The sequence below is a fragment of the Corylus avellana genome, chromosome ca5 (assembly GCF_901000735.1).
Source record: "Corylus avellana chromosome ca5, CavTom2PMs-1.0".
In the NCBI taxonomy this organism is placed as follows: Eukaryota; Viridiplantae; Streptophyta; class Magnoliopsida; order Fagales; family Betulaceae; genus Corylus; species Corylus avellana.
Window position 1 is genome coordinate 34877641 of NC_081545.1, and position 13254 is coordinate 34890894.

General features: G+C 36.9%; 2 protein-coding genes across 5 annotated transcripts; one reads left to right on the top strand and one right to left on the bottom strand.

The window, feature by feature from the left end:
- The first annotated feature begins 318 nt into the window (after positions 1 to 318).
- Positions 319 to 6225, top strand: LOC132182858 (uncharacterized). 3 transcript variants are annotated; one of them, XM_059596214.1, is made up of 9 exons: positions 319 to 1350; positions 1970 to 2025; positions 2113 to 2195; positions 2360 to 2438; positions 3097 to 3207; positions 4342 to 4451; positions 4967 to 5050; positions 5251 to 5288; positions 5945 to 6225. In XM_059596214.1, the coding sequence occupies exons 1-9, from the start codon at positions 411 to 413 to the stop codon at positions 6013 to 6015; spliced, it is 1572 nt and encodes a 523-aa protein (XP_059452197.1). In that variant the 5' UTR covers positions 319 to 410; the 3' UTR covers positions 6016 to 6225. The 3 variants fall into 3 exon arrangements, with proteins under 3 accessions (XP_059452197.1, XP_059452199.1, XP_059452198.1); XM_059596216.1 differs by having other exon boundaries at positions 4967 to 5001; XM_059596215.1 differs by having other exon boundaries at positions 5002 to 5050.
- A 101-nt stretch (positions 6226 to 6326) lies between these two features.
- On the bottom strand, positions 6327 to 12544 carry LOC132181023 (uncharacterized). Of its 2 annotated transcripts, none has more exons than XM_059594065.1 (15): positions 12312 to 12544; positions 11436 to 11597; positions 10840 to 10951; positions 10582 to 10737; positions 9032 to 9136; positions 8110 to 8193; positions 7915 to 8030; positions 7703 to 7804; positions 7496 to 7609; positions 7304 to 7360; positions 7127 to 7193; positions 6990 to 7043; positions 6815 to 6889; positions 6693 to 6728; positions 6327 to 6596 (listed from the first exon to the last, which is right to left on the bottom strand). In XM_059594065.1, exons 2-15 carry the CDS (start codon positions 11453 to 11455, stop codon positions 6483 to 6485), a joined length of 1212 nt encoding a protein of 403 aa, XP_059450048.1. In that variant the 5' UTR covers positions 11456 to 11597; positions 12312 to 12544; the 3' UTR covers positions 6327 to 6482. The 2 variants fall into 2 exon arrangements, with proteins under 2 accessions (XP_059450048.1, XP_059450047.1); XM_059594064.1 differs by having other exon boundaries at positions 10840 to 10957.
- Between the last annotated feature and the right edge of the window lie 710 nt (positions 12545 to 13254).

Genomic DNA, 13254 nt, shown 5'->3' on the forward strand with positions numbered 1-13254 from the left:
TGACTTGAGAGTGATAGAACTACTTTCATAGGTCTAAAGGATTGGGATCCTCGGTAATAGGAAAAAATTTCCCATCAAATTTTTTTGAAATTTTAGCCATCTATTTTCATCCAACAGTCAGTAACTCATTACATGTGTCATTTAATATAAAATAATAAAATAAAATAAATTATTAAAAAACAAGAGATGGTTTGACTACCCCCATTTGGCCGCTTGACATGAGACATCAAAATTTTGGACCAAAGTTTGGGAAAGAAGTGCAGAACCCATATTGAATTATTGATATTGATATTAATCAATGATTATAAACCCTTGCGACACCAAACAATACAAAGCATCCATCCACTGCAAAAGCATGCTAAAACCCACACCCCAGACAACACCAACCTGATCATCGTCGTCAATCACCAATGGCGAAATCGCTCTCTCTAATCCGCTCCAGACTCATGGCCTCCTCCTTAACGCGAATACTCTCTCTGTCACTACCCAAACCTCGCAACAAACCCTTCTTTTCACTATCTCCCTCTTCGCTCTCTTTCTCCACCACATCCACCCCATACCCTCTTCAGTACGATATGATCGTCAACCGCCCAGCAACTCAGTCCCAACCTCGCCGCCGACCAGCCCGAGTCGGAAAATCTGACTCACCCAACTCGGACTCACCCGAAAAACCCGTTTCGGAATTGGGTTTTGAGGACTGGGTGGATAGAAAGCTGATATCAGAGAGTGAAACAAACCGACCCAGTTCGGATAACTTGGAAATGAACAAGTCTATGAGGAAGTATTACAATAAGAGGAGGAAGAGAATGTATGGGTCGGATTCGGATGAGGACGATAAGCGAAACGAGGAGGGCTTTGTGGAGCTGAAGCCTGAGGTGGTGGAGCTCAACACGTTGCACAAGAGAGAGGAGGAATTGTATTTCTACGATACGTTTGCCTACCCGTGGGAGAAGGAGAAGCATTACAAGATGGTGTACCAATTGGAGAAGAAGTACTTTCCTGAGCAGTGCCTTGACAAGGCATTTCTTGAACCCGGCGAAGAGAATGCGAGTAGTGTGAAGGGGAAGGTCAAGGTCAAGGTGAAGAAGAAAGATGGGGATTGCGATGAGGGAGCGGATGGTAAGAAGTTGGTGTTTTTTGAAGAGGGTAGAGAGGAATTGGCGAAGAAGGATGCGAGTAAGGATGTTACGGAGAAGAAAGTGGAGGAGTTCTTTAAGTGTTTGAAGAAAGTTCCCAATAAGGATGGTGAAGTTGGGAATGGGGAGCCGTACCTCGTGACAAGGAGTGCTGGGCTTCCGTCGGGATGGGATGGTCCGTGTGGGACGGTGGTGTTGGTGAACAAACCCAAAGGTGAGTCCATAGCTTTATTGTGGCATTGGAGATATGTATGGTCTTTAGGTATTGTTCGAGGAGTTTGAGATATGACTGTGATTGACAAAAATGTTGGAAGTAAAACTTTTGAACTCTAGTTTATTTCCAAGTTAAGGGTGGTAAGTTATTGGACATAAGAAATTATAGGAGCGATAATAATATAGTGGGGAGTGAGAATGATTATTGTTATTGAAGAAAAAATCTATAGGAAAACTCATTGGGAGTTACAACAATTGGCCTACAGCTACAAAAGTTGGAGATATATAAATCCAACTTATTATCAACAGTAAATGCTATTGGCTTCGGTTGAAGGTGCTGCGAGTGCAAGGAGAAGATGGAATGGGTTTTCGTTGGGATACTAGGAAATCTCATTTGCCTTTAAGTTATTAGAAACCAAGGCCTCCATAGAATACGGCATGGATTATGGTCCATCCCTCGTTTACCCAATTGAGGATTAACAGGATGATTTTTCTAATTTCTCAAATCTCTTAATGAACCTATTCTTGAAATTTTTCTTTGAAGTTACAAGTAAAATCTTGAATATTTAGGTACCGTTCTTTTATTAATCAGAATATAACAATATCATATTGCGAGACAGGATGGACTTCATTTACAGTTTGTGGAAAGCTGCGTCGCCTAGTCAAAGTGAAAAAGGTACCTTTTTGCTAGCGCATTTGCATGTAGGTACGCCTTCTGTGAATGCTCCTTAACATTTTTTTTTATTTTTTTTTTGAGTTGCAGGTAGGGCATGCTGGAACCCTTGATCCAATGGCAACTGGTTTGTTAATTGTATGTGTTGGTAAAGCCACTAAGTTGGTAGAAAGGTAAAGTTTTGAATCTTCCAATTTAGAACAATATATTGCTTGTTACTCCTGAAGGATTTGTTGGACAAGCTCCGTACTTCGGTGCTGAAACTGTTTTTTTTTTTTTTTTTCCTCTTTTGAATTTAAATTCATTTCTCAGTAGGCTTTGAACGTTTGTACTGCAGATATCAAGGTATGTTTAAGGGTTATAGTGGAGTATTCCGCTTAGGGGAGGCCACTTCAACCTGGGATGCTGATTCACCGGTGTGTTTATCAAATTATCTCTTCTGGATAACTACTGTTCCTTATCTTCAACTTATATGCACGGTGCATTAATTTATAGAGGTTGCTTTTTTTGATCAACTGCCAACTGTGTCAGTAGCATAGAGTGAGTGTGAGGTATAACTGAGAAAACAGAGCAAATAAAATATAACTTTTTTTTAGCTTCGATAGTAACAGTATTTTCATGTAACTGAAGCACATGTACTCAGTGGCAAAGAAGCCTTACGGGTCTGATAGATGCTTCATAAGCATATAAGACCAACAAAATTAGAGATAGGAGCACAGGAAATGTAGAGATAAAAGATTTTGCACATACAAATGATTTGCAATAAGGACACTGTTGTGAGTTGTGAATTTCAATATAGGAAACAAAGTACATAAATGTATATTCACATCGAGAAATGAAAGTCATGGACAGACTATAATGCAATGATATCATCCAGCATGTAGAACCAATTTCCATTTTACCCATGTGCATAATTGCGTCTCAACTGTGGTTAGACTCTTGAGATGCTCTGGTCGGATGACCTTCTAGTGTTTCTATAGAACATTAGAACTGTTCTTGTTTATCACTTGATGAGATTTAATTCACACTTACATATGGTCCAAATTTTAACTCATTGATCATGCTCTTGTGTAGGTCATTCAGCGGGAACCTTGGGAGCACGTCAAAGATGAGGACATAAAAAAAACTGCTGCATCCTTTTGTGGAGAAATTTGGCAAGTTCCCCCAATGTTCTCTGCCATCAAAGTAAGTGTTTCTGCTAAAATCAATGATGAATCTATATGCTGACAGATCCTTGGTTTTCTCTTCTTATCTAGTCTTTGCTCAGAGGATATTGGATATATATGTATTTTACAAAACAGTTTGCCAGGAAGCTGAAACTTTAAAAGAATAATGCAATTATATATAGCACAGAAACGGGGCAGAATTTGGATAAGTATATGTGAGGCTGAACCATTGGCAGCATCCTCTTTGAGCATCCATTAAATAAACCTGTTACTCCATTTCATACCTGGTTCTCATGGAACTGGGAAATGTGCAGAACACGCTAAAGATTCTGAGGCCTCTTTGTTTTTTCTCCAGAGCTCTCAACCCATGACTTTCAGTGGGTTTCAGATTTTCGGGGTAGGGCTGTCAATTGGTCAGAGTGAGCTGGCTCAGGCTTAGGCTCAGGCTCACCTGAAAACTCATAAGTCTCCTGGGCTCAGCCCATGACTGTGGAAGACTTATGGGCTGAGTTTAGGCCTGCACAAAATTGATGGTTTGTTAAGGAATATAAAGGTTTTTGAAACTACTGACAAAAAATGAGCTCACAGCTTTGATGTTTATAAGATCTACTTGACCACTAGACCAGCAGGTTTTCTTCAGGTACAAAATATATATAAATTATCTAAATATTATAGAAATGTCAAAGTTGTACAATAAAATGGGCTCAATTTAGTGCAACCAAGCTTCTCCCAACCAAACTGAAGTTCCAGCTTAAAGTGCTGATTAAACCCAGCCCAAAAAATTTCTTCAGGCTGAACAATCAGGCTCGGGGTCTAGCTCATCCTGGCTGACTGTCTTATTCAGGGGAGATCTGATATGAACAACTTAGATAGAAATTCCGTATAAATGCAAGAGGAAATTTGCTGAATAGTAGCATCATGCAGGCTCATTCTGGCTTAACCAGCTGGTCTACACTTGCAAACTTAATTTCATATTTCTCGCCTATTATGCAATAATTATCATAAGAATGTTAGTTCATGTCTATTATAAAAATTCTGTAACATTATGAAATTCTTTAATGTATTGGAGACTTTCATGTCAAATACATATTTTATGCAAATAACCTCTTAAGACTCATAGTACAATGCTTACAAGTTTCAATTTCTTTGATAGGTTGGGGGAGAAAGGATGTATGAAAAAGCGAGAAGAGGAGAAAGCATGGAGCTTTCACCTAGAAGGATTTCAATCTTCCAGTTTGATATTGAGCGCAGCTTAGATGACAGGTAACAATGGTTTTGTTTGGATGTAGACAAACGCTGTCCTATGTGGTCCATTATAGTTGACATTGTAAAAACATTTTTGTAATTTTATAATTCAAGGTATATAGTACACCCTGGAATGTACTGCATTTTTATTTTCCGGTCTTGTTGATGTATATTTTGCTTCTGCATCCTAAGATGCTGAATCAAACACAATAAACAGCATGATAATCATGGCCCACGAATTACTCCAATATAAGCACCCTTTGAAAGCCTGAGTCAAATACATCCAGAAATTCATTTCTACTTTTACATTAAGAGCTTCCTGACATTTTTCTTTCATATATGTGGGATGAATAGATAAAATATGTTTTTTTTGATCATGGTTTAAGAAAAAGTTGATGGTGGAAGAGCATCCGACATAGATTTGAAGGATGTGTTTTCTAAATCATCCCAGAGAGATATGTAATTCATCTATTATTAATCATGAGTTAAGTCATATTTTCACATGGTTTAATTTTTGTGTTGGGTCTTTACAGACAAAATCTGATTTTCCGCGTGACATGCTCAAAAGGTACATACATACGCTCACTCTGTGCAGATTTTGGGAAGGCTCTTGGCAGGTAATCACCAGATTATTAAAATGCAAATTTGCACAGAGAGAGAGAGAGAGAGAGAGAGCTCTTAAAGAGTTTTGAGTAAAGAAATGCTAAAGTTGAAGGGAAATAGTGGGAACTTAAATCTCCTGAATGGAAGTTGATGTTGGTTTTGTAATCATTAATTTTGAGTTAGATGTTTCTCTAACATACTTCTACTCTTGCAGTTGTGCTCATTTAACTGCTCTTCGGAGGGATTCAATTGGTAAGTGCCCTCATCTTGACTTTAAACACTAATTAAAATCATGATGATCTGTTCAACATTTTTATATTGCGTTGAAGATTTCTATTAGTTCAATCTTTTATGTTGCATGATATTGAGCTTAATGCTACCCAAAACAAATATCTGGAACCAGTTGGTTCTTAATAACTTATATGTAGAATATTGGATTACTTCTCCTTCAAATTGTAAAGCTACGTATGATGCCATGTCAAAGGAAAAAAAAAAAAGAACTTAAAATTGCACAAGCGATTTCAAACTGCACCCATTGGATATCTAGTTTTCATCTCTATTTTTGCAATTTCTTAGCAATGAAATACATAGAGGGAATTTGAACATGAAACAGGAAGTCTATAGTACACAAAATTTGTTTCCTTAAAAGTTAGAAACAGATTACTAATTTCTAAGGGCATGTTTAATTGAGATTTTTTTTTAATGAGTAAATCAATTCATTAGAAAGTGCAAAGGGCGGGTGCAACCCAAGTACATAGAAAGTGAACAAGAGAAAACCCAATTAGGGAGAAAAATGAGAATACGAGTCCGGAAAATCAGAAAAACTAGAAAAGCTACTTGTTTAACTCAAAATTATCACAGTTTTGGTTGTGGCAACAACCATTGACAAATTGGTGACTCCTCTGCAGGGGAATATTCAGCAGATGATGCATGGGACTTCAAAGAGCTGGAAGAGGCAATTACGAAAAGTTATTTCTAATTGATTGCCAATCTAACCTGTTGCTTCCTCACAAGAAGTTTTGGAGCGACAATGGTGAACAGGTCACAGCATAGGATAGAACATTTTTTCGGCACTTAAGAGATTTTCTTTGTTTTCTCATTTTGCTTCTTTGAAAATGTGATGCTAAGCGAAATCTGTTGCAACATTTACAAGATATTTATAATATTCATTGTTTGCCCAATTTATCGAGGTCTGCCCTTTGTTGCAAAAATAGCCCAATTTATAAATGTGTGATAATTCATGGGGACAAAAGGTAATTAACCCATATAATTGTGTAAGATCACTGGCTGTCCAAACTAATTAACCAGCATATAACGAAGGAATCAGTTTAGAGGAAGTATCCAAAAAGATGAAAATATAATTGATAAAAAGTGCATGGAATGCAAGTAATTTCTTCATCTCTAGGTACAATGAATTGTTAGATTTACAAGCTACTATTGTCTCCACTAACGAGCTGTTGAATTAGGGGGATCAATTCCCATTGCCTCAAAATAGGCTTTTTCCGCTTTAACCAGTCGATCTTGGAACATTGCCCATTCTTTTCTACACCTCTCCCTCACCTGACACAAAGGAAATCAGACTTTTAATTCCCTTCCTGTGTTAAGAGAGCGAGAGTAAATAAATTATGGATAAAGAATTCATTAAATGTTACATACCCCCTGCCAAGGTGGCTTCCCAATCTCTGCCTGTCCCTGTGTTGAAAGAAGAAAGCGTTGATGACAATATCTTTCACAGAAGATGAATTGGTGACTAGCAGTTAAAAAGGCTTTGAATTTACCTGGTTCCCAAGTGAAGGAACACTTTGATGAACAATCCATTGAGCATCTACAACTCCTATTTTCTCATGAGCAGGCTGTTTCCAAGCAATGATACAAAAGTGACAAGAACCCAATTATATCATAAACAACAGCAAGGAAAATGCATGAGGCAGAAAAAGAGAAGATGCCACTGACCTCCACACATTTCCTAAGAGCAAAATCTAGACCCCATCCATGAACCAGATCATTCTGCAGCAGTGGGACAAAAATTTTAAACTAGCTAGAGGGGGATTAAGTTAGAAGTGGCAACAGCTATAACAGATAATCCATACTTGAATCATATGCCAAACACAACGCCATGCATCTCGAGAAAATACAGGTGCCATGATCTCAACAAACCTGCACATTTAAGAATTCAAGTAAAACGTGCTAAGGGTTCCTGAAGGGGTGATGGAAGAGGTGAAACAAATCTTTTTAGTACTTGATCAGGGTCAGTTATATTTACATACGCTGCACATGGTGGCAAATGTGGATCACTACACCAACCAGGTTTCTCCTCTGTATCCCTGTAGGAGGGAAAAATAAAATAAAATACGGTCCAGCTAAAAGTGTTGGCGGAGTAAAGTCAAGCTGCAATTGACTAAATATATCTTTCATAAGCAGTCAACAAATCGGTATGAAAAAAGTTCTGCCGCTCTTACTTGTGAACTTCACTGTCACCTCTCCTCTTTGTCATTTGCCACGTTAATCCTTTATTTGGTTCTAAACCAGGCTGCGAAATCTCCAAACCATGCTTCCTCACCAGTTTTATATATCTGCAACAAAAGAAAATCTGAAATTTTAAGAATCCTAATCATCAGAACAGTTTTTTCTTTATCTAAATCAGGACGTGAAATTTCAACACTTACTCCTCTGCATCAAAATGCTCTACACCAAGATCCTCATCCCAAATAAAAATGTAGTCATAGGGAGCAACAATGTCAGGATGCAGAAAACGTTTGGCATACCACCTTGGACCAATTTTCAGGGATTTATGTGAAAACATGATCAAGTTGGCCTTAACAAAAATACATGCAAGTTATAGAATAACTTAAAATTGAAAAAGGAGCTAATTGCTAACCATTTAGTTTGCTTCTGAGCACTGACATGGATAGCTCGCCTTGACCATTCAAATTCATCCCATTCACTAGTCCGACCATCATAGTGAAACAACAGAATCGTGAAGTTCTCTGAGAACTGTAAATATAAATTCAGAGAGAGAGGGAGGGAGGGAGGACTGCAAAAATAAATTGAGAGAGTGCAAAATCAGACTGACCTTTTTAACTGCTGCATTAATGTTGTTTTTCTGATCATAACCAACAGTAAAGGTAACAAGGTACTTTGGCTTGATGGTTAAGTCCTGCGAGTGCCACCTCCATCAATTAAATATTCAGATTAGAGAAGGAAAAAGAACCCTCACAGAAATTAATCATTAAGGAACATAGAGAAATCTTCATCGTTGTTGGGGTGAAGGGCAAATATTCAGTAGTCCAATCTTTCTTTGTTCTGCTGAAACCTATTTCAAGTGCTTTGTAGCTTGGTCTTTGCTTCTGGTTTTTAAAGAAATTTTGGGTTATTCAATTCTTTTAATTCTAGATATGATATCCACATATTCTCTTTTTAGCAGCTCAGATTCCTAGCATAACTTCTCACAAATCAATTGTCAACCTAATCTAAGCCTAATAGTCTTCATTGATTTTTGCTTGTTTTATATATAAAAAAAATAAAATAAAATAAAATAAAAAATAAAAAAAAGAAAGAAAAAAAAAGAGCGTCTTCCTATTAATCACTAGTTGTCCCCAAGAGTTTATGATGATAAAAAATAATGAATCAATCATTTATTTAATATTCTAACACTCTCCTACATGTGAGTCCCAACTCCCTCTCAAGAAGTGTGACCTAACAAATAGAATGTTTAACTGAAATAAGATGGTGTGGAGTCAAGATTCACACTTACGGCCACTATTTTGATACCATGTAAATCAACAATTGTCCCAAAAACTAAAATAGTGTAAAATAATGAATTTTGTCATTTATTTAACATTCTAATACTCCCTGCCAAACTGCCCTTTAGTGTAATTTGCTACTTTCACATCATAACAGTATGACTGCACATGAATCAGAGTCACTGACTTTGTAAGAGGGAATTACAGGCCAAATGTGCCTTTTACATTGAAGTTATGGTAGAAGATGCACACCTCACTAGGCTGACCCCATAATCGGCGGAGAAAGAAATCTGACTCAGATTCAATGATACCAGGGGGTAGTCTTTCAGCCCCTCGAGGGTTTGTCGGAACCCAAATCTGCATTAGAAAAAAAGTTTAATAGCTGGTGCTAGAACATAACATCAGAAGGGGCACATGCTGGTGATGTTCCTGAAAAACTTATAACATTAGATACTAAGAATAGTAACTCTTACATCTAGCTTGCGTTGTGGTCCGAAACAGAAATTAATCAGATTGATACAATGCCCTAAATAATACAGATAACCATTAAATTTTTGTACCTAAAACTATGCACACCACCCCCTCTACCCATCCCCATTGCCACTAATTTGAAGGATGTTAAATCCCAGGGGGAGGAGCAAGGAGAAAATTAATTGTGACCATCAAAAACACATGATGACTTGACTAGTAGATGTAAGAGCATGACATTGCTTTTAGATTTATTAGGTAGTTGACCATAGAAAGTTGGGATAAAGCTTCTCTGAGTTGAATTTTGAAGTGCACTAAAGTCACAACAGCTTTGTTGAAGCCTGAATGTCCACAGCTATCATATGTCAAGGAAAGATGAGATTTGTGTGTGTGTGTGTGTGAGAGAGCGAGAGATGATGGAAAGAGTTCTATGACTTTGAGAAAATGGAATAAATCAAAACTGATGAAGATAGTCTTACAAACAGTTAAGGAAGTGGCATATCTACCGTTTGAAGAAATAAACTTCTATCTTTTTAGAGGATAGATTAAACTCATCACTTTTAGAATATAGAGAATAAATGAGTCCAACAACTAAAATGATCCAGGGTAAGCTTACTGGCTATTAGTTTAAGGTGAGACTGAGAAGACCATGACCCTAGAACTATGAAGAATTTATATTAGACTTTGTGAACTAAAATGATTATATTTTAGCAGAAAATAGACTTTGTTGATTTTTTTTAGAATACCAACAATTTTGTATAATATCAATAGTTCAAATTCAATTCATAACATTATCTATAATTTTTTCAATAAGTAATTGGTCCCAAAGGGAGAAGGAATGAGAGATTTGAACTAGTAACTTTCTCTTCATGAGGTATGGTTCCCAGCTAAATGAGCTACAATTGGGGTTAAATTCATAACATAATATTTGCTTAACACTTAAAAAATGACAGTTTCTTAGTGCAAGTTGAAATGGATTGCTATCATTGTATTCTTTTTCCATGAGTTCTTCACTAAACAATCATTGGAATTAGGGATTACCTCGCACCTTACCCTATGCCTTTTCCTCTAATATTGGATTTGAATCCAAAAAAAAAGAGTCTTAATTCTATTCTTTAATAGGGAAGACACTTTCCACTCAATATTATCACAAGATGGACCTCTAGGAATGGTTATGGGCGGTTAACCCCAAATTGCATTTGAATAAATTATAGCACAATCTGACATTGAGATGAAACACTTGTAAAGCATCACAATTTCAGGAAAAAACAGCCTGGAAGCAAGCTAAAGCCCATATCATATGGCACAAGTAAAATCAAATAGAGATTGCCTACCTTTGTATCCTTATATTTGTGAAATGGAGTGGAGCTGACTCCATCACGCTTCCGAGAATACCAAGCATTCAGCAATGCTTGGGTTGAAAGGCCTGCGTACTTGTCCTCGATATATGTGAGATCAATGGAAGGAAAAAGGCTGGTCGGAAGATTCATCTAACAAATGTAAGCACAATCAAATAAGTTTCGGTACTCTTAGTTGACATCATTGGAACTGAATGTAGGAGAAACACAACCATCTAAATAAAGATTTTGCACCTTGGTTAATGACAGCGTTGGAAATGATACTCCCAAAAAGAATCCGAATACAACTCCAACAAAAGTTGTTACTATAAGCCTCATTGTCTCCTTTGGTTTTCTTATAATTCCACTGCAGCTAAAACGAGGTCCATGTTACACATATTGATGCCACTTTCTTTGTCACGTCACCAAAACATTACGAACTTACAAAGTATCCAATTAAGAGAGGCAGAATGAGAAAATAACACTTTTTCTCAATTAAAGTATTGATTAAATGATTAAATTTACATTTTCCTATAAGTTTAAGCTTTTGGGACAAGTGGTGATTTAATATAGTATCAAAACTAAAGGTCCTGAACCTTATCTCAGTTATTCACCTCCCATTTCAATGACTAAATGATTAATTATTTAATCATTAAAGTATTTGATTAAATGACTAAATTTATCTCTTCATGTCAACTTAAGCTTTTAGTACAAGTAGTAATTTTTCTCTCTTGTATACTTCCTGTGTACTTGAGTTGCGCCCTTCTGCGCTCTTAATGCATTATTACTTATCAAAAAAAAAAAGCAATTTAACATTCTCAACAAAATAACTCTAGTTAGTGGTTCCATACCTGCGTATGGGAGGTCCCATGATAGTCAAAATCTTCCAGTTCTACAATGACAAAAGTACGAGCTGAAATCCAGCAAGCAATAGCTTCTCCAAGCACTCATCAAGTGACTGATTTTCAGAGCTTCAAAAGTAAAATGGACCCATCATGGCGAAACACCCAACCCTGACAGAATAAACAACTTAGCATAGAACAGCAGCATGAATCAAATTCCATGACACAAGCATATAACACCAACACTAAACTCCACCAGTTTAATGCTGCAGAGGTAATTATACCACAACCTCATGTTCAAGCAATGTCTATAAACTCGAAAGCTCTAATGAAAAATTGAGCTAAACCCAAATGGTGGAGAATGGACACAAAGCACTAGGTGTGCACATTGCTACATAGGAACCAAAATGCAACTCAGACTGCCGAGGAATCCGACCGGCGACATCACCGGACCGCACCAACCGACCTCCATCGATATTCGATAGTCCCATGACATGGTTCGGTGCAAAGTGGGACCCACAAGGAATCGACCGTGGTTTTTGTAGTTGAAGAGGAGGATCGATCGGATAATCCAAATCATGAACGATGCAAAGCCAAAGCAGCCCAACAATCTAACTGACCAACCAACCAATGTGGACTCTGCTGCTTACTAAATTATCCAAACAGATTTTCAGACCCCCAATTCAAATAACCCACTTAACAGAAATAACCGTTTCCTTCTGGGAACAACCTCAACAGCTTAGACGTATTAAGAACGCGGCTGTTGGTTTCACTGTTAATTATCCCAAAAAGAAAATGAAAATTGATGCAGTTTTATGAGACCTAATCTGAATCAGATAACCAGAAAAGGAAATTAAAAAATACGTTAACAAGAAATCAACGTACATGGGACCAAACGTAGGACAATTCTTTGAATCTTTGAACGACAGCGATCACTTAGTCTTCGGATGTTTCAGCAGCCAAACGCGGTCTTCGATTGGTCCCCAGAGTTTTTAAAACAACCTCGTTGAAGTCAGAAATGAGATTCCAGAAAAAGCAAAGCCGGAAGATTTGAATGTCTAAAGAGCAAGCAAGCAAGTAATAAGGGCACGTTTGCTTCGACAATAATGAAATTCCATGCTCATTATTATTCAAACAATGCATAGTTGATAGTTATTTCTCTTTTTTTTCTTTTTTAAATAATAAAAATAATAAATAAACACCTTCTTTTCCTTTCTTTCTTGTTGGGTAGTTCTTACGTGTATTGCTCAGACCTAGACTATTTGACTGAACGGTGTCGTATCCGGTGCTAATCTGACGTGGGACCCGTAAACAGCCGCTGATTCGTTGTTTGGCAATTTGGCACCCGCGTGTATGGGATGATGATGTACAAGCGAATGGATGGAGTATTTTTTCCTTTTGTTTGCCGTAAGGTCTTTTTCAAATCGATCATCTTGTGAGTTGTGACTAACAATTTGGGTAGCTTTTGCAAATGGGCCGACTACTCGTTGGATTTTCCGTTTTTAGCGGTTTTGAAACATGCAATACGAAGAAATAATGATTTTAAAAAGGTTAAAAACATTATTTTTAAAATGTATTTAAATGGTTGCTAAAATGGTAATTTGACTTTAAAAACTATAAATTCAGCTTTTAAATTCACTATTATCATTTTTAAACTATTTGACAATGTCCCCACAAATTTTTAATTATAACAATGTCTCCCTCAAACTACCAAAATATTGTCAATATATCCCCTAAGGCGAGCAAAAATATAAAAATGGTCATATGTATTTTTCAACAAGATAAAAATACCCCTATAAATTCAAAAAATAAATATATTTTTTTTTTT

What these genes read in the sequence shown, in the direction of transcription:
- LOC132182858 (XM_059596214.1), top strand. Translation starts at nt 411, where the DNA reads ATGGCGAAATCGCTCTCTCTAATCCGCTCCAGACTCATGGCCTCCTCC. An exon ending in GTTGGTGAACAAACCCAAAG is followed by an intron (nt 1,351 to 1,969) that starts GTGAGTCCATAG and finishes ATTGCGAGACAG; the next exon opens with GATGGACTTCATTTACAGTT. An exon ending in TCTTCGGAGGGATTCAATTG is followed by an intron (nt 5,289 to 5,944) that starts GTAAGTGCCCTC and finishes ACTCCTCTGCAG; the next exon opens with GGGAATATTCAGCAGATGAT.
- LOC132181023 (XM_059594064.1), bottom strand. Translation starts at nt 11,455, where the DNA reads ATGGGACCTCCCATACGCAG. An exon ending in ATGGGACCTCCCATACGCAG is followed by an intron (nt 10,958 to 11,435) that starts GTATGGAACCAC and finishes ACCTCGTTTTAG; the next exon opens with CTGCAGTGGAATTATAAGAA. An exon ending in TATGGGGTCAGCCTAGTGAG is followed by an intron (nt 8,194 to 9,031) that starts GTGTGCATCTTC and finishes TGGCACTCGCAG; the next exon opens with GACTTAACCATCAAGCCAAA.